At 44.7% G+C, this 20,810-nt stretch overlaps 1 protein-coding gene across 11 annotated transcripts in view; it reads right to left on the bottom strand.

Moving 5' to 3' along the window:
* The window catches only part of CUX1 (cut like homeobox 1), a 265,020-nt gene that overhangs the window by 133,694 nt on the left and 110,516 nt on the right, over nt 1-20,810 (bottom strand). For all 11 annotated transcript variants that reach the window (XM_060268517.2, XM_035138885.3, XM_035138890.3 and 8 more), the window contains exons 3-4: nt 12,951-12,998; nt 3,979-4,057 (exon numbers count right to left, since the gene is read on the bottom strand). In XM_060268517.2, the coding sequence (XP_060124500.2) occupies nt 3,979-4,057; nt 12,951-12,998 (127 nt within the window). The remainder of the gene's footprint in view (nt 1-3,978; nt 4,058-12,950; nt 12,999-20,810) is intronic.

The raw sequence follows: 20,810 nt of genomic DNA, 5'->3' as shown, positions 1-20,810 counted from the left end.
GCCAGTTTTTAACTGTAGATCACAGTCTCTTGGGAGTTGGCCACCCCTGCCACAACAATGTTACATGCAAAAATTCAGAAAAGCAAAGTCCCTCAAAAACAGACACACTGCAAAAATTATGGGAACAGGTTGAAATGATCCAACCGGCATCTTTGTTGAAGGATACAATAAATTTCAGAATAGAACTGGCCCTCCATGATACAACATATATAGGAAAGAAGTTATATAGGAAAGAAGAATATATATAGGAAAGAAGTTAGGTTTTTAAAGGAACAGAGGTAGACTATATATTACTACCCAGCAACATCACATTAGATGTTAAGCTTTCTTGTCCAATAGTAGTAATAATAATGTCACACAAGGCAAAACTCCTAGGGCCTGCACTACAGAAGGAAGTCCCGTGTGCACAAAGTGATCTTTAACAACAAGCAAAGAATTACAGGCTCAATCCATTAAGAACTCCTGCCACCTATTTCAATAAGAATATGGAAGGTAAAGATTCGCACAAAAGTCCTGTACAGGCATTTTGATCAGTGTAAATAAGGGCTCAAAGTTAAGTTACTAAACCATCTAGGCCAGACAAGAGCTTCTACCTTGACCTGACCCCTACAGGGTTGTCCACGCACAAGTGCAGGCACAGCTCAGTGGCAAACCACATGTTTTGCCTGCGATATATTTTAGGTATAATCCCCCAAATATGGTATGGTTACTTTCTGAAACCCTGGAGAGGTGCTGCCAGTCATGGTAGACAATACTGGGCTAGATGAGTGTGATTTTGCATGAGGCGGACTTCCATGTTCTAACATTCCTAAAGGTGCACATGTGTACAATTCAATCTGTGTAGGCCCAGATTCACTGCAAAGTCTGGGCTTAGGCTCATTACATATAATTCTTTGGTTTATGATTGTGTACATTGGATGTGTTTTCTCTGTTAACCCGGTTTGTCAAGACTGCAATCAGTTTTCACGTAGGGCATATTCTAGCTGCAGCTGCTTCCTGAGCCTTATTATGGGATAGAGGAGCTGTCCTTGCTCTACCAGTCAGTCTAGAAAGTGGGTTTGCCTCCTCCTGCTGGTGAGGAGGCAAAAGACTGGCAGGAAGCTGACTAATCCAACCAGAGGAAGGTGCTGCCCCATATTTTAGGAATGCCCTTCAGCATCATCCAGCAAATGTCCCTAACCACTGGTTCCCTGGTGAAGGAATTCTCCCAACACTCAAATCAAAGCTTTGAAACCATGGAGTGTAGATTGTTGAATACCCAAGAACCAGCTCTTTTACATTGCTACGCTACTACTTTTAGCTATGGATAGAAGCAGAATTTACAAGAATCAACAGTGCGGCCTAAAAAGCCTTTTATAAACTATGGGTATGATAATGAAAAGAGAAAAAGAGAAAAGGGAGAGCCTGGAAACCAGAATGCTTGGAATAAAAAGCCAAACACACACAGAGAGAGGAAAAATCTTGCTTTATAATTATAGACAACCATGTAATAGAATCAGTCCTCATTACTCACAATACATTTCCCAATCATATCAATTTTTGAGCTTGGAGAGCAAGCTCAGAGGAAGCACATGGCTGATGGTTACAGCATACATTTGGTGTGCATCCATTCCGATAAAGTTTCCAGTCTGCCTTATATTTGCCCAGGCTTTTCCTGACCCATAAAATTGGACCGTGTTTTATGTGTTTGAATATGCGGTATTCCTCTTTTATACGCTTTTCTGTGTTTTTATATTGCTGTCCCATTTGTTTTAGGTTGTGTTTTTATTTTAATCACATATCATTGGGGTTTTTTTTTATTAAAGACAGTACACCACTTAGAAGTTTTTGAAATATTTTGCTATATATAAATGCTTTTAAAACAAATAAAACAGATAAGAGGCCACATGGCCAAGCGAGCGGACCATCCACATACAACATAGCTTTCAGAAACAGCCTGCTCTCGAAACAATGGAATGTGAGCAAAACCTCCAGTGGCAGTAGAGCTAGTGATCTGGTTGAGGCCCTGGTCTCACCATGGGATAGCAAGATGAAGACACGATTGTTCCTAAGGGTCCTCTCCAATGCTGCAGGGTCCATAGTGCCCTTTGGTTTACCAAGGAGTTGTAGACGATGAAGCAGCAGCACTTTGCTGTGCACTGTTTGCATGGCACTTGGATGATAAAGTCACTCAGCTCTGTAGCACCTTGGATACAGCAGTATCTAGCAGCTGTGTCTAACGCAGCAACTCCCATACCAGACCCAGAATTGTGAGATGTGATGGACTGCCCGCCTGCTCCCATGTACACAATGGCCTAGACATTTGCCAAGTGTGTGCTATTTGGCAACACGTGAGAACATACTCAGTACCTGCAACCCACCTGTGGAATGTATTCCCATCACAGATTCTACTGCCACCAAACCTGATGTGTTTTTAGAACCATTTAAGAACCCATTTATTAACCCAGGCCTTTGGCTGAACTGCTTGTGGAGTTGAGCAGTCTCCCCTTTCTGACTTGTCAAACAGCTTTATGCAATGATTAATTTGTTAGTTTTATGTAACTGGCTTTATTGTGTATTTATTTTTTGTATTGTAACCCGCCCTGGGGTTGTTTTGTAATAAAGAGTGGGCTATAAATTCTCTGAATCAGATTAACTTTTTCACACCAAGGACCCACTCTTAACCCAAACATGCCTTTGGGGACCCATTTCTTATTTCTTTTACCCATTTATTTGTATGGTCATAGTGCTCTTGTTGCGACCCACCTTGGACCAGGCTGCAACCCACTAGTGCAGGCATGTCCAGCAGGTAGATCATGATCTACCAGTAGATCACTGGACATCTGCAGCGTTTTACCTCCTCCTTGAAAAACTCAAAAACTTTGACCTGAACCCCCCCAAATGGGCCTTCCTCCTTTGACCTGAACCCCAAAAAGGGGTAGATCACTGCCAGTTTCCAACTCTGTGAGTACCGTGTTTCTCCTAAAATAAGACACGTCTTATATTTATTTTTCCTCTTAAAAAACACATCGCGGCTTATTTTCAGGGGATGTCTTATTTTTTTATTAAGCATGGTACAGCATTGGTATTAAGTATGGTACGGGGCTTTTTTGCGCCGCCCGCTAAGCCTGCTGCTGGGTCCCAGGGCTTCACGTGGCATGGCTGAGGCTGCTGCCGGCTCCTGCCGGCTCCTGCAGCTTCGCGCGCCGCCCGCTGCTGGGTCCTGGGGCTTCACGCAGCGCGGTGCGGCTGGGGCTGCTGCCGGCTCCTGCGGCTTCGTGCGCCGCCCGCTGAGTCTGCTGCTGGGTCCCTGGGCTTCACGCGGTGCGGTGCGGTGCGGTGCGGCTGGGGCTGCTGCCGGCTCCTGCCGGGTCCTGCGGCTTCGTGCGCCGCCCGCTGAGCCTGCTGCTGGGTCCCTGGGCTTCACGCGGCGCGGCTGGGGCTGCTGCCGGCTCCTGCGGCTTCGCGCGCCACCCGCTGCCGGCTCCTGGGGCCCGTTCAGTCGGAGCTCGGCGCGGCGCCGGGCCTCCTGCTCGGCTGGGGCTCGGTGCGGCGCGCGCTGCTGCGTTTGCCAGCTCCCGCTGGGTCGGGTAGGTACCAGTACCCCCCAACACGTCTTATTTTTGGGGCATGTCTTATATTTTTTTGCCTTTAAAAGATCGTGCCATGGCTTATTTTAGAGGCACATCTTATTTTAGGAGAAACACGGTAGATCGCAGTCTCTTGGGAGTTGGCCACCCCTGCACTAGTGGGTGCTGATCCAGCAGCTGAAGACAAGTGCTCTAAACAAATAAACAGTTAATCCCAGATCGTTCCCTGAAATGCTAGCCAGTAAACCTCACTTACGATTTCTTCCCATTAGAAAGTATTGCAGCGTATTGATTGGTGAAATACTTCTCAAATACACAGCCAACTGACAGGCAAAGGAGAAAAGGCCCGCCAGGACATGAAACTCCAGACATCATTTGCTTTTCATAACAGGACAATAAGTCTGCATACCTGGAACATCAATTAATCTCTTGTAGACATTCAAGAATGCTGCCTCGGCTTCTTTGCTTCTTTTGCCCAAAGCATCAATCTGGAAAATAAAAGGGGGAGAAGAAAGGATCTTCAGATCAGTTATAGAGGAAGAAAATACTACCACTTACACAAGCGAGGGTAAATTTATGGCTTCATAAACATTTCTGGGGATGCCAGTTCATGTCTCCTTTAAAGCTAGAAGGTCAGAGCTCCACATGAGAACAGCAGGATTGGAAAAACATTTCCAGTTCCATAATGTAGGCGTCAGATTTTTTATTTTTTTACTACCAGCCCTTTACAGCCAAATCTGGTTCCTGCGAAGAGGAGGGTAGAGTGAGAGGGCAGCAAGAAGAGGCAGCAAGGAATAGGCATTCCTAGTATCTCAGACTGTCCAGCAAGCCTGACTCAGACACCCTGTGGCTGTTGGGACTTGCTTGGCTGGTCCTCCTACAATTCCCCCTCCTTGGCCAGAGCAATGCAAAGACCTCTCAAACATTGTGTCACCGGTCCTAGACCCACTGGGGACTAAAGTCCTGACATTTGCAGGCTGGATGCACTTCTTAGATTTAGAGGTGCAGGCAAACTGTCGTTGTTATTGCTATTCCTGTTTTGGGCATATTTTTATTCATTTTCAAGAATAATATCTAGGTACAGAATAAAAAATATCTTCAGTAGTACATATGTTTGTCATTTTTAAGTCAGCAGAAGTTATGGCAAAGGTTGAGGAATGCCATGCATCAAGTACCGTAACAATAGAACAAATAACTATTATGCGCACGCGCGCACCCGTTGCTATAGCTATCCTATGTGCGAATTTTGTTGCTGCTAATGAATCTCACCTCTGGCATAAACTACTAGGTAGCCTTAAGCAAGCTACTCTCTCTCTCTCTCTCTCTCTCTCTCTCTCTCTCTCTCTCTCTCTCTCTCTCTCTCTCTCTCTCTATCTCCACTCTCCCATATGTAATATGGGTATAATACTGACCTCGCTTACAGGACTTTTGTTCACACCACAGCATGATAATGAATGTGAAGAGCTTTCAACACATGAAGATGCTCTACAATGCTAAGAACTATTTATTAATAATAATTTTATTGGCAGCAATAGTATCAGCACCACCGCTATCATAATAATTGTTTCCTTCTATATTTGGGGAGATGGGCTACCTTGATGCCTCCTGCTTTTTCCAAAGAAGCCACAGTAAAGTGGTTGGCAAGGAAGCATTTTTTAATTCCAACATTCATTCTCTCATTAACAGAGAAAGCACACCTGGTTAAAAGGCGTCAGCAAGCACAGAATCCATGCAATGTACCAGCTTAAGGGTTTATTTCACTCTGCTCTAGAATTCTAAGAGACGTCATTTTTACTCTGTTTACAGTCTCATTTATCATGACTTGCAGTGGCTTGACAGGAAATAAGGCTATTTGCAATATACTATCCAGGTTGGGTAATTCCTCTCAAAAATTGCTTTGCACATGAGACTGGTGGATCAGTATGTAGGAAGAAGCAGAGCACCCTAGTCCAAAATATCCCACAGACCTAATGGCTTCCTAGGCCTCTCTGCTGACCATCTTCTCAATCTCATCCAACCAAGGTTGGTTTCCTAGCTTTAGGTCTTATCTCAAGTCATCTCAACCCCCTCCCCCATATCCTTGGCCCCTTCCTTTCTCAGGTTCAACTTCTTGTGCTCTGTGGACCGGAAGACCTTTAGATACTGATGCGCTTTGTGCATATCCATGTCTTAACATTGCCCTCACCGCACATGTTGCCTATTCTGGGTCTGGCAGACACAATGACACAGCTGCCTTCCCAGCAAACTGGGACCTTGGGGGGAAGGGTGGACAATTGATTGATTGATTGATTAAAGCAGCAATTGCAAGCAGTTGTGAAACTGCCCTGTAGCACCCCATGAAGCTCCAAACGGTCACTTTGCTCATCTTTTTCAACCTGCACCAGCCTGAATCGAGCAAGCAAACCCAGGAAGCAATGGGGGAGCTGTGGCCCAAGAAGTGCAATTAATAGAGAGCAGTGACACAGCTGTTGCTTCAGAACCAGGCCTGCCTCTCAACCAAGCCATTAACATGTCAGCTTAGGAAGCGATACATCCTAACAGCCCCATGATAAACAATGCATGCTCTAAACCATTATGTAGCACTTACTGGACAGGTACAATATCGGCTGCGCCAAGATCAATAAATGCACCTTTTTGCTTTTAATGCCAACAGCGAAACCTACATCATGAACTAATAGGCTGCAGCGTGTGCTTTATTTATCTCAGCAAAAAGGAAAAAAGACAGCAACTTTCTACCAAATTGTCTTCTCTGGATTAAAAATTAACATACAAAAGAGCATAGCTAATTTCCAGGCAGTTTTAAAAAACCGGGGATGCAAGCTATAAGTTGGCTACCACTACAGAGAAGGCCGTATCCTGCATACCCACCAAATGAACTACAGATGGCACTGGAAACTGAGCAGGTCCTCCCCTAATTACAAGAAAGGGTAGGCTGGGAGGCTCATTTAAGTATCCTGATCCTAAACCAATTAGGGTTTGGAAATACAATAGAGTCCAGTGAAACTGGCATAAAAATGGAGCCATGTGGTCCCAAACCTGACCCCAATCAAAATGCTTTGCTGCAGTACTTGGCACCAGCCAAATCTTCCAATTTGTCTTTTTTCCAATTTGTCTACCTGACTAAAGAGTTCCAGTCTTCTCAAAGATTTAACCATTTGCAAGCTTAAAAGTAGGAGTTTTAAAGGAGATCCATGTTATTTCTTTTGTTTCATTTTTCATTTGAAGGGTTTGCTTTTTGCTGTCATCACTGCCACCCCGCAGCATTCTGGAAGCGCCCCCCCCCCCGATTTCAGTACCTAGGGTCTACAAGGTAGGCACATGCCTACTGTTGCCAGAACAACCTACCACGTGTCTACCCCATTTGTAAAATGCAATGTTTCAGAGGGGAGCCAGTTAGCTGAGGCAGGATGCCTCCTCCCTGGTACGGAAAGGAGAAACGTGCCATTCTTCCACCTCTAGGACAGCCAAGCCTCTTTGGCACTCCATCACCAAACTTCAAGGTTTTCACACTTGCTGACTCTACTGCCGCTGCCCAGCTTCGCCCTCCTCTTTCAGGATATGAGTAACTCCTGTCAATTTCACCTCAGAGTTGCTCGCAGCCTTCAAAGGGGAATCACATGGCCCACAATGATTTGGTTGGCATGGCACGAGGTACCCATGTCACTGGCTCACAGCCGCTGCTGGCTTGAGTGAAGCAGCTCCTTGGCTCTGTCCACTCTGGACAGACCAATTCTGCAGCGAAGGTGCAGAGGGGCACTCCACCTGCCCTTTGATCACAGCACCAGTCAGATACTTTCAAGAGGAAGAATTCCAGGTCAGCTGGATATTTCCGAGACCTCTCTGTGAGGCCAACAGTCAATTCACAGAGAGGTTTCTGGAGTGGAAGGTGTCGCCCGCAAACTGATTGGGGAAACAGATTAGGTAGCAGTCTTCGAACATGCCCTAAATGCATCAAAACTGCCAGTCAGTGCGCTTGGAAAATCACAAAGAAAACAAGTTCTTTTCAGGACAAAGTAACCTGCAATTTGACATCAAGTCTCTTTTAAAAGGGATTGGGGGGGGGATGAGGGGAAATACCGGCTTTTTTCCACCCTTTCACCCACATGAAATCATGTGAACTCTTTATGCATCAATGCCCGACCCCAAAACCAGGGGAAAAACCCACAAAATAAACACTCTGTAAGGTAAAGGGCCCCTTCAGAATTGATGCTTTTGAATTCTGGTGCTGGAGGAGACTCTTGAGAGTCCCATGGACTGCAAGAAGATCAAACCTATCCATTCTGAAGGAAATCAGCCCTGAGTGCTCACTGGAAGGACAGATCGTGAAGCTGAGGCTCCAATACTTTGGCCACCTCATGAGAAGAGAAGACTCCCTGGAAAAGACCCTGATGTTGGGAAAGATTGAGGGCACTAGGAGAAGGGGACGACAGAGGACGAGATGGTTGGACAGTGTTCTCGAAGCTACGAACATGAGTTTGACCAAACTGTGGGAGGCAGTGGAAGACAGGAGTGCCTGGCGTGCTATGGTCCATGGGGTCACGAAGAGTCGGACACGACTAAACGACTAAACAACAAGAAAGGTAAAGGGACCCTTGACCATTAGGCCCAGTTGTGACCGACTGGGGTTGTGGCGCTCATCTTGCGTTACTGGCTGAGGGAGCCGGCGTACAGCTTCCAGGTCATGTGGCCAGCATGACAAAGCCGCTTCTGGCGAACCAGAGCAGTACACGGAAACGCCGTTTACCTTCCCGCTGTAGTGGTACCTATTTATCTACTTGCACATTGACGTGCTTTCGAACTGCTAGGCTGGCAGGAGCTGGAACCGAGCAACGGGAGCTCACTCCATCGCGGGGATTCGAAACCGCCGACCTGATCAGCAAGCCCTAGGCTCTGTGGTTTAACCCACAGCGCCAGCTGCATCTCAAAACACTCTGTACCCTACCCCTAAAATCCAAGTTGCACCCATCAAATCTTCTGTAGCCCAAGCCCATCAATGCCACCGCCACCCCCAAATCTCATCAAGGCACTTTGCTTTTCTCATGCCCCCTTATCCCCTTGTTCTCTTTGCTTCCCTTCTTGGAGCAGAGTCCTTACAACCTACAGCTGATCCAATGCCAGAGACAGAGGGAGGCTCCTTCCCTGGCTATCCACAACACACAAGTTGCTGCTGCCACAGGGAGGAAATTAAAGGGTATCAATTATCCTGGAGGACATATTAGATTTGCTCCAGATTGTTTGGGTTTTATCACAATGACTGAGTAAAACCTTTTAATCAAAAGGCTGCAACTTTCGGAGCCTCAATCAATGAAATAAAAAGCTGTAGATTTCAACACGTGACTTCCACGATCTGGAGCAATTTGTAATAGCTTAGCTCAACGATTGCTTCTGGGAGCTATCTGGTGTTCCCCCACCCCACCCCACCCACCCCATTACATTGTTTCTGACCGCAACACTGCATTTATTCGACAGCAAAGCAGCTTTGGGTCTTGAAGAGGTTAACTCCTGGAGCACCTGGCTGCTCGCCAGCCTCTCTCCTCGAAATCGGTGCTAATGCAACAGAACAAGAAGCGCCCAGCCTGGCCATGATTAATAGACTGCTGAAGACACTGCTTTCCACAGAACACACACTTTTCATTCCCCTGCTTCCATAGATCATGGACTTATCCTCAAAATATCTGACTGAAATTGAATTTGGCTTCTCTCTCAACCGTTCATTTCCTATGTTATGCAAGGTTATATCCTTTTTCTGCATGAGCAGAACCAAACCAGCTGCAGCTCCTCAGAAGGAAAATGTGGTTCCAATTACAAAAGCTGGCCTGGATATTGAACCACAGTTCAGATGCTGCTCTAATTGAGCCATCATGGAGCAAGTCTAAAGTAAAGAAATTGGATTAATTAGGCTTGCAAAGTTCAACGTAAGGGATCTTGGCAGCGGGATGGGGGCACTAAATAAAGCAGGTACAGTCATACCTCGGGGTGTGATCGCTGCAGGTTGCGCACTTTCGGGTTATGTACGCGCCAAACCCGGAACAGGTTACTTCCAGGTTTTGGCGCTCACGCATGCGCAGAAGCACTAAATTGCGCTTTGCGCTTAAGTGCCGAATCGCATCACGCGCGTGCACAGACGCGGCGCTGCGAGTTGCGAACAAACAGGTTCGCAACCCGAGGTTCCATTGTAATGCTATGAAAGAAAGCAAGGGAGGTGATGCCTTCGCTGGAGTATTTGACATTCAACAAGCTTTTGGGTCGCACAGAACTCTTTTCCAGAAGTAGGTTTTTGATAGGGCATTCATGCCCTACGAATGATGACATTCACCAGGTAACCCAGCATAGTCTGGTTCTAAATGGGTAAACTGTGTGATCTGTAACAAGCAGGAAATGGACCCAAACAAGGGGTTGTGCTCATGAATGCTTGGTAACTGGGACTATGCAAGACTGCGGACTTTCAGAACCTGTAAGGAGAGCTGGAGAGAGGAAGACAAGCGCACACACTGTTACACCATCTGCTGCTGCAATATTTTGAAACAACAGAGGCTGCTCCTTCTCTGACTGGCCCCCAGCCCAATTTGACAACGGCTAAATATAAAATTTAGCATATAAAAAAATATAAATATAACATTTAGTATCCACAGCAGCATCCATGAGCACCTATTGTTTTGGTGTGCCTTACTGGCTGATTTGGCACCACGAAACCCAGTCAGAGAAACTAAGTTAATTAATGGGTGCCACCCATTCATGTCCTAACATTTTCACCTTGTGCCTCCACATTAAAAATGAGTGAATGGGTTTACCTTTAAAATCCCCTTGCCTTATCAAATGAGAACTCAAGAATGGCCGGTACAGAAAATGCACAGCTGGCCACGTTATTTCAGAATATCTGCCCTCCAGCAGGCTCCGGATTAGGAACTCCTCTGTTGCTCTTGGACAGCCCTGCTACGCCACATGAAAAGAATACGGATGACCTCAGGAAATCCTTACCCAGTCTTAAAAATAGCTGCTTAGTGACATCACAGAATCAGGTTTAGATGCTCCCTTTTCTAATATTCACATTTCTTTCTCTGTCTCAGAACAGTCAGTCTAGCCCAGGAAGCTTCAAAAAGAAGCAGTCATCAGCTTATATAAAGGGCCAATCCCACTGGAAACCTTTCTGAATTGTGTCCCGACTGCGTTCCTTTTGAACTGTGAAATTCAATCGTATGCATGGAGAGTTGTGCTTCCCTCTTATTTGTTTTCAGAAATTGGTGGAAGTATAGAGATTGATATTAAAAAGAGGCTAACGGTATTGAACTGTGTAGGGATAAAATTCAACGATAGCCCTCTAGCCAAGGTGGTGTGGTTAGAGTGTGCGACTAGCATGTCATGAATTCAAATTGCTACACAGCCATGAAGTTCACTGGGTGAATATAAGAAGAGCTGAGTTCAAATCAGACCTTATGGCCCAGTTGGTCCAGCATTCTCACTCCCTCACTTGCCAGTCCCATGCCCCTGGGAAGACCACATGCAGGACGAGTGTAATAGCCCCCTCCTGCCCTTTCTACCCAGTGATTGGTAGCATATAGTCAATACAACTCGTGGGAATTGTTCCAAGGCTAACCTACCTTACAGGCCTGTTGTGAGGATAACATGGGGTGGGGAACATGATCAGAGGCGTCCTTCCCATAGGGGCTAGTGGCTCGTTGTGCCAGGGCGGCGGCCTTTCAGGGGCGCCCCAGCATTGGCGGGGGGGGCAATGAGCCACTAAGCCCTATGGCTCCTCTGCTGCTGCAGAGGAGAGCGGCGGTGGAGAGAGGATCTTCCCGGGGATGCGGCAGCGGCGTTTCCCTCAGCCTTGCCTGCGCAAAGAGCCCCACTGCCTTTTCTCACAGCCCCGTGCTTGCTGCTGCCGCCTCCTCCTCCTCCCCCTCCCCACCCCAACCGCCATCTCTCCAGCCCTCACGGCTCTTCCCTGCCTTGGCTTAATTCGCCAGCCCTCCGGAGGTGCTTTGGTTCAAACAAAACAGCAACATCGCGCACGGAAGCAAGGGAAAGATGCGTGGAACTGTGCCTTCACGTCTGGCTTCAGCATCACGCGCACCACAGCGCTAGCTTGGAACCCCGTCCCCCAGTTATAAATATGTCCCGCAGAGTTTTCCTCTTTCTGATACGATGATGCCGTGGTCCCACCTAAGAAGCGCCATGCTTTCTCCTGTTTACAAATGTGTCCATGGGCTGCTGCCCACCTCCTCCAGCTCCGCAAAGCTGCCAGGAGTGCTGTAAAAAGAAACTCTGGGAAATGTTGGGGGGGGGGATAGGCTTAAGATGGCCCTGAACGCAATCCTTGGAGGAACAGTAAGATTACTTAAAGCATGCAAGCAAACCAACCAACCAACCAACCAATAAATAGACAGCAACAATAACATGCAGTTGGGGTGTTTCAATCGAGCTCTTCTTCAAGGGAAACGGGTGGTAGGTGTGCCATATCTGTAAAGAGTTCCACAATTTTCTTAATGTCTCCTCAATGAAAACTTGTGATGCTTGTCTCCCTGCATGTTGAACTCTAAACTTAAAGAGAGCAGAATACACCAAATATTGTGCTGCATGAGAGCAGATGCTGCTTATGTACAGGGCATGCCCACGTGATTTTTTGACCCCTTACCCACTTCCTATGAACAACAGCCCCTAATGTAAAATTATACCCTATGGGGCTGGCTCTTGGTATCCACTGCTAGGGGAAGTTGGGATCACTATGTCAGGGAATGGTGTGGACCACCCTGGGCGTAGCTACCATCCCCTTCAAAGGGAAACTAATCAAATCTGCAATTCTGGCTCTTTTAGCAGTACAATTTCAAAAATAAAAATAAAATGGGCTAAGCTGTTAATGAAGATTTCTTTTTACTGTAAATGTTTTACCATCTCCTCCTGGTTTTTGAGGCATTTCACTCTTATTGCTGATTTGGTTTAATGAGTTGCTGGGGGGAGTTGTCCTACCATCATCACCATCACCATAATAATAATAATAATTATTATTATTATTATTAAAAACAGTATGCTCGTTTAGGAAATATAAACTTGAAAAGTAGTCTTGAAATAGAAGTAAATTAATGAGTTATGAATCAACAGCTCTGATTCCTCCCACCAGCAACATCCAGGCTCTGGGACAAACTACTCCCACCCTATAGTGACCTTCCAATGAGAAAAAAAGGTTGCCCACTTCTGATTGAGTGTTTCAATCACCTCTTTAGAGTGCTATTTTAACAGATACCAAGAAAAAAAATACAATTGTGCTAAAACGTATGTAATACAAATTAAATTATGCTCTCATAAGAGGGGATCCCAGTCCTTAAAGGCAACACACACCACCTTGAAATAAAGGACATGAGAATAAAAAGCACAAACACTTACCTCGCCCTGGAAACTTTTCAGTAGTGGAGCTACCTGTTTGCGCAGGTCCTGGAAGATAAAAGCAAACATACACACATTAAGAAACAGATCACTAAAAAAGCAGCAAAAAATGCAACTGTTTGAATGCATTTGATGTAATTCCATCAGTTAGTCTTGCAGCACTTCTACCAATTTTATCATATTAGCTGAAGGCTGATTACATTTTTAATCGAAACACTGCTATGAGCAAGGAGTTCAGCAGAAATCCATTTTTAACTGGCTTATGAATCCAGCCTGATACACAATTACGGTTGTCCCAAGGGAGGAGAATTAGTTAACAAAAGCCTGTAGTAATGTTGGATAATCAGTGAACTCCTTCAGTCTAACAACTCAACTGAAACAGTGCAATGAATGACTAATGGGATGTAAAACATGTGTAGCCACATGGAAAGGGATCAAGCTAGACCCCCGTTTGAAGCACAGCCTCCTCCTGAGGAGCCAGGAATTGGGCATCATTTATTTAGATTTACAGCCTTGCCTGCTCCATGGGATTTACATAGCCCTGCTTAAGGAGAGGGCGCACAGGTCATTAGCAACCCACTTGCCTCTCTCCAAAATCCCCACCTCCAAGAGGAGACAGGCCTTCATTGAGCTTTGCGCAAAGCCTTTTATTGCCCAGCCCCCAAAGTTAACACTATTGTAATTGTAATTAAGAGAATCTGCGACAGAAAATTCCCAAGGCAGAGAACAAAGAAACAAATCAAAACACAAATAAAATCACCAAAAAGAATGGTGGGCAAAGAGATCAAATTGCAGCGAAGAAGAAGAAGAAGAAGAAGAAGAAGAAGAAGAAGAAGAAGAAGAAGAAGAAGAAGAAGAAGAAGAAGAAGAAGAGGGTTAATATGTTAAGAAGGGAAAGGGATAAGTTTAGAGATTAGGTATACAGTGGTACCTCGCTTAACGAATGCCCTGCTTAACGAAATTTTCGCTTAACGAAAGGTTTTTTTCTAGCGGAGGTTGCCTCACTAGACGAATTCGTTTTACGAAAAATTCGTCTAGCGAATCGCGGTTTCCCATAGGAATGCATTGAAATTCAATTAATGCGTTCCTATGGGCAAAAAAAAAATTCAAAAAAAATTCAACGCATTTCTATGGGATTCGCTAGACGAATTTTTCGTTATAAGAAAAGACCCGTGGAACGAATTTAATTCATCTAGCGAGGCACCACTGTAGTTGTCTGGATGTCTGTTTAAAGAATAAGGGTTGAAATTGGGATGAAGAAATCTGCTATGAATATTATTATGAAATTATGAAAATCAGAAGGAAGGGATCCGAGGAAGTCACCAAGACAATGTTAAACAAAGTATGAGGTTGAAAATGCGATATGTTTTATTTGCTTGTGTGTCTTTTTTATTATGTAAAATTAATAATGTATGTTTAGATAGATAGTTGGGTGGACACTCGCCTTCATCTCTCCTTGTCATCCTAGAGCCTCTTGGTGGCAGGGGGAGGTTCTGGGGGGAGGGAGAGAGGGTGGGGTGGGGACAAACCCAATTATAAAATGGACCACCTTCGACTGCTCACTTTTCATGGGACTCTCTCGTGGCAGGAGGGGGTTCGTGGAGGGGGGGGTTAGAAGAAGGGGGATAATATGTTGTGTATGTTTTTCTTTATTATGCAAAATCAATAAAAATTTATTATAAAAATAATTAATAAATAAATAAACTCTGACACCTTGAATGCATTGTGTACAGAAGCCAGGGGTGTAAATTACAGAGATGAATAACATTGAAATAAAAAAGGAACATCAGAACATGCACTGGGCCAGTGTTTCAAGGGCCCAGATCCTGAATAATTTAGCTGATCTCACTGGGCAGCTGGTTCCATTATTTGGGGAGCAACACAAAGAATGCCCCAACCACAGTGGCCAGCAGCCCAACCAATGCTAGAACCATCAATAGGTTCTTTAAACTGGAGCTAAATGAGATATTACCCATGGAGCCCTGGGGCTGAGCATGTGAATTTCTTGACTAAGCCTGCCCCCTACTGGAGGTTGGTGTGAGAAGCCAAGACAGGCTGGAGGTTTCATCCCATAGACACTAGGCCTGGTCAAATTATATTATTCAGTTATTGAAATAGGTTCAGCTTGACTTTCTGCCCCAAGGCAGCTCGCAAACATAATTAAAAATGCCATAACAAAACAACAGTATTAGTTTAATTATACATATAGACCCATGTCCCCTTAAAGGGACAGGGGAACAGGCTGCCCACATTATTCAGGCATCCATGTAGCCATTTTCCAGGCCACTTGTGCCTAGGAAGAATTGCCTTTGGGTGACCAGGCAGACTCCCATTTTATCTTGGAAGAGATGACCTCTCCCGCCTCCTCCTATCAATGACCAACAGGGGCACATGTGGATAGCACAAAAGGACTATTGTCTTCAAGCCTCACTTGAGGGCTTCTCCAAGAGTCTACCTGGCCACTGCTGAGAAGGCCAATGTCTTTAAGTTCTGCTGATAGGCTTCCCAGAGGAGACACCTGGTTGACTAGGCTAAATGGGCCCTTAGTTCGGTTGGGGGGCTGTCTTCTTGTGTCCCCTTGCAAGAATTTCTGGGCAAGACTGAGCCCTAACTCTTACTGAAAAAATATGGCTTTTACCTCCCTCCGCACGTCCCTTTGCCTCCCAGGAGCAAATGGGCAGCTCCAACACTTCCCATTGTGGAAATGATGCACTGCTGGGGGCTTCGCTGGTAGTGGGAAGTTGTAGGGGAGGGGAAATGGGTGCAGAAGACATAACAGGTAGGGGAAACCCCTCATGCACATATTTGTTGGTTCTCTCTGCTGCTGACCTGAAATATTCTTCTAGATTTATTGTTGGCTGTTTTTGAACATTCTTTTTCCAGCCATATCCCTCAAATTTATACCACTGTCAGCTGCAATTTCCCCTTTCTTTCGACTAAACTGGACAAACCAAAAAGGAAGGAAGCCGCAAGGCGTGATGCATGAGAAATCGGTAATGTTGGGAGAACAACGAAGGCTGTCTGATGATTTGGGTCGCAATCAAAAACTGGAGGAGGAGGATAAGCTAAGGCCAGCCTTCTGTAGCAAGTCACTAATCACACATTAGAGCTCTGAAAGTCTATGTGGCACTGAACACTTGAACAAACAAGTATTTGTTTACACAAACGACTGAAACGTTCCAAGCAAATTAAACTGGTAACATCATTCCTCAAAAATATCTCTTGCTGCTTGCCACAAGAAAGCAATGAACCATCATGGTCTTAAAAAAAAAAAGGCTTCCTTTTTACAGTGGGGTTGAAGTCTCTCTCTCTCTCTCTCTCTCTCTCTCTCTCTCTCTCTCTCTCTCTCTCTCTCTGTGTGTGTGTGTGTGTGTGTGTGTGTGTGTCTTTAACAAAGCAAATGTTCATACACACACACACAAACACATTCCCTTCTCCACCAAAAAAGGAAACTATAATATATGGAGATGTTTGACGGCACGGATGAAGAATCTGTGGCCCTAAACATGCTGCTTTACTCCGACCTTCATCAGTACCAGCCAGCATGCTCAATGGTCAGGGATGATGGCAGCTGGAGTCCATCTTAAGGACCACAGGCTTCCCATCTCACTTTCTTGGTCAAAGGAAATGTGACAACACACAGTTTTTAGAAGCTGAGACTATTGCAGGGAGAGAGGAGGAGTTTAACTTTTCCCCACTGCTGTGATCTCGACACTCCCAACAGCTATCCTCTCAGTTCACAGCAGCACTTAATTCCCCGCCACAGAATTGCACAAGTCTGTAAATAAAACATTACACACACATACACAAATGCACACACCCTTCACTACTGAGATAATACATGTGCAATCCATTACTAGCATTTTAAAATCTGGAAATCCTGCTGAAATCCAAACTGAGTGGAAGTTAAGGGATATCAGAATAATCAATTAAAAAATATATTTACAGGTGGAATCAAATCATCCAAACATGGGAAGCAGTTTTCTACCTAGTCAGATTGTTCGTCCATCTGAGCCAGTGCTGTGCACTCTGACTTGCAGAAGTCCTTCAAAAGCTTTCCCAGCCTGCTACCATAATTTTTTAAGATGGAGATGCTACGGACTGAATTTGGGGCATTCAAGGTTGACACCCAAAGGTGTGCCTTTTAAGTTTTACGTTGTTACAGGCCAGCCTCTGCTGCCAAGCTGAACTTGTGACTGCAGGCAGGCCAATGTTAAATGTAAGTAGCTGAGAGTTATTGAAGACGATGGGGAAGCTAGAAGAAATAAATGTTGCTGTTTTTTCATTTATTTAATCATTTTTTCCGATACAAATATCAACTGCAAAAGACACATACAACAAAAACCATAATAACAATAACAACACAATTTGACAATTCAGATTTGAATACACTGATATACCTAAGACTACACCTTTTTGTAACAATATTTTCCCACCTCTCTCTCCTCCCCCTACTTCCCACCTTATCCCTTAAATATTCGTTCCAGATTTCTTCATATTTATCCATTCTTACTTTGCATCGACATGCAATTCGTTCATATGTAGCTAATGTGTCCATATTATCAATCCATGTGCTCAATGGAATCTTTTTGCGGCTCTTCCAATTCATTAAAACAAGTTTTTTTTGCTTCTAATATAGCACGGTACAGCCATTATTTTTGACCCCATGAAATCTCCCATGTTTCCGGAATATAATTTAGAACTAAATTCAGTTCCCCTAAATGACCATTTCTTTTTATTACTCTTGCTATAAATATCCTCACCTCACACCAAAATCTTATCATCGGGCAGTTAATCAACATATGTACTAAGTTTGCATTTTTACTCCCACATCTCCAGCAGTTGTCTGCACTTGTTATTTTCTTCTGGTATAGTTTTGCTGGAGTCCAGTGGACTCTGAATAATATTTTCTGTTGACTAAGTCTTAGTCTTAGATTCATAGAGGCCATTCTGTTGATTTTATACTTGACTCCCATATATAATTTGTTATCTGTATCCATAACTCTTCACTCCATTTTTGTCCATCATATTCTAAATCATATTTCTTCCTGTTGATTAGGGTTTTATATAGTGCAAGTGTAGAGTTGCTTGTTTTTGTTTTTTGTAATTTTGAAACCAATATTGCATTCAAAATCTTTGCATCAACATTCATTAATGATATCGGTCTATAATTTTGACATATAGTAGGGTCTTTGTTAGGTTTTGGTATAATTATTATTAAAGCTTCAATGAACATTGTAGCAGATATACCTTTATGAGCTATTTCCTCATAGACTTCTAGAAGTCTGGGGACTAGTACGGTAGATTTTTGAATATTTTATACCATTCTATAGGAAAACCGTCTAGTCCAGGTGATTTCCCATTCCCCACTGTTTCTATTACATTCTCAACATCTGATATATTTAGGGGTGCTGATAGCATATATTTTTTTATATTCTTCAATAGTTGGTATTTTAATATCTTGAAAGAAACCTCATCCTCTGATATATAAATGTAAGAAACCGGTCTCCTCCACCTCCCAAACTCATCAATCAGTACCACTCTGCATAACTCAGGCTTCCTCAACCTCAGCCCTCCAGATGTTTTTGGCCTACAACTCCCATGATCCCTAGCTAGCAGGACCAGTGGTCAGGGATGATGGGAATTGTAGTCTCCAAACATCTGGAGGGTTGAGGTTGAGGAAGCCTGGCCTCACCATTCACTTAGCTTCCAGAGGTGACCAGGAATTCCATGCTGATGACCAAGCAAGTGGGCTGGCGGAGGAGAAAATGGCTCGGTCATTTCTCAGCCAGCCCACTTAGTACAGTAGCGGGCACACTTTTTACTAGCCTGCCAAGAGGTGAAAAGCCTGCTCATTCCTTCTAGCTGTAAAAGTCAGTAGTACTGTATGCATATATTAGGGGCACTGTAGATACAAGACCTCCTGTTTGGAAGAGAGGGACTGACAAAATGATTCGGTGCCTTGATTCCATATAGCTGATTCTGTCACAATTTATTCAAGAGCCACCTAACAATATACTGCAGATTTTGCACCTTCTGTTTCAATTTCACTATCATGGGGCAGGTGGACAACTTCACCTTTTTGCTTTCTGTCGACAGCTGTGGAGAACCTTTTGATCCCTAAAAGGTCTTGCCTGCTCTACACCCCCCCCCAGTATGTACATGTACACACACACACACACACACACACACACGGAGAGAGAGTTTGTCTTCCAGAATTCTCCAGCTATTTGCAGCCCTCATTTGACAAAATGACCCTCCGGGGATCCTACGACCTAGACAGGGTTCTCATCCGTAAAGTATTGTATCTGTAAGCAAAATGAATTTGGAAGGAAGAGGCTCCTGGATTCCCTGACTCTGCCGTGGTTCGTTTCTCTCTCTCTCTCTCTCTGCAAACGTCCTGCACACTGGCTGGAGAGAGTTAGAGTACTGATGGGGAGGGGGGTGGAGAGAAGCAGCCCGGTCACCTCAGCGTCAGTGACATCATTAGTTCAGCTGTCGCATCCAATTGTGGAGCCGGCTCATCACGCAGGAGACGCTCCAGTTTTCCGACTGTCTACCCCTTTTGCATTTCCTCCCTTGTTAGGAGACATTTAATAAGGAACTAGCAAGTGACCCTACACTGAAAATTGGCCAAGGCTGAACATTATGATTCCAGATGCTTTCTGACAAGAACTTGAGAGCAACTTATCGAGGGGGGAGGTATTTTGCTCGCTCAGGCCACATGAAGAGAAGAACCAGCATGTACTCAGCATACACTACCTCTTTAAAAGGGTGGGGGGCAGCAGCAGGAACCCACCATTTCTTTGAGACAAAATGCTTACAAAGAGTGGAAGCCAGAGTTCCCCATAATTCTGATAGCTTGAGATAGAAGTGCACATTCCCCAAGACATTTAAAGCATGGATGGAGCAGTAAATATTCACCCACAGTTGTCCTTGTGGGTCTCTGCACGAGTCGCTCTTTTGGCAGACGCAGAAAACTCATGCAGAGAGGTGACGGGTACTCCTTCTCAGAGCACATAATTCTGCTGGGTCTTTGCACCAACAGCAACTGAATCAAAAGAGGCTGAATTTATGGAGCTGAGGTCAGAGCAGCTACGGTAGTCACGGAGAGAGACAGTGGGCAGCCTCTGCGTGGATGGGTATTTTGGACTTTCAGGAGTCTTTCAAAGATTGTTTATTCTTGTGATGTGCTTGTCATTCTACCACGGAACACATAGTTTGCTCATTAGTGGCATAGGTTGTTGAAGAACAGAGAAACATTTCCTGCATATAAATTCATAACAAGAGTATAGCAAACAGCCTCCATGTATTGCAGCTTAAAAAACAACACCCATTGATCAGTGGGAAGGAGAAAGGCAAAACACTGTCGCGTATCAACAGGGTCAGGCTCTGTGACAAAGAGCCAGGAGCTGACTGGCTGTCCCAAAGAACTAGAGAAGGAGGGTGTTAGTTGCCTTGCCAGCCCAATGTAGTGAAAATAAGGGATAGAATTTAAATATAAATGAATAAATGGAGCAGACAGAAGGGCAGTCATCCTGACCACCCTCCCCCCATGAATATTTCCCTTTTATATAGCCAACTAAGTGAAATCCCAGCACTCACCACCAAGTATTTAAGGGCAACAAGCTCCCATTAATATTAAGCCACATGCTAAAACAACCTGGTTGCTCAATAAATACGTATTGTTTTGCTGCCCATAAATGGGGCAGGCCTTTGTGAAGAGAGCGTCTTGGGAGAACTATATGATCTTCCAGAACATCTATTTGCATATTTACAGGTCAAGAAGAAAGGGAATAGTAAGAAAAAGCAGCAGGCAGTACTACCCCCAAGGCAGAATGAACCACTGGGCCGTTCATG

This window comes from Zootoca vivipara, chromosome 14 (genome assembly GCF_965207765.1).
Source record: "Zootoca vivipara chromosome 14, rZooViv2.hap1.1, whole genome shotgun sequence".
NCBI lineage: Eukaryota > Metazoa > Chordata > Lepidosauria > Squamata > Lacertidae > Zootoca > Zootoca vivipara.
The sequence above is the reverse complement of the archived record's forward strand: the minus strand, read 5'-3'. Positions and strand labels throughout refer to the sequence as shown.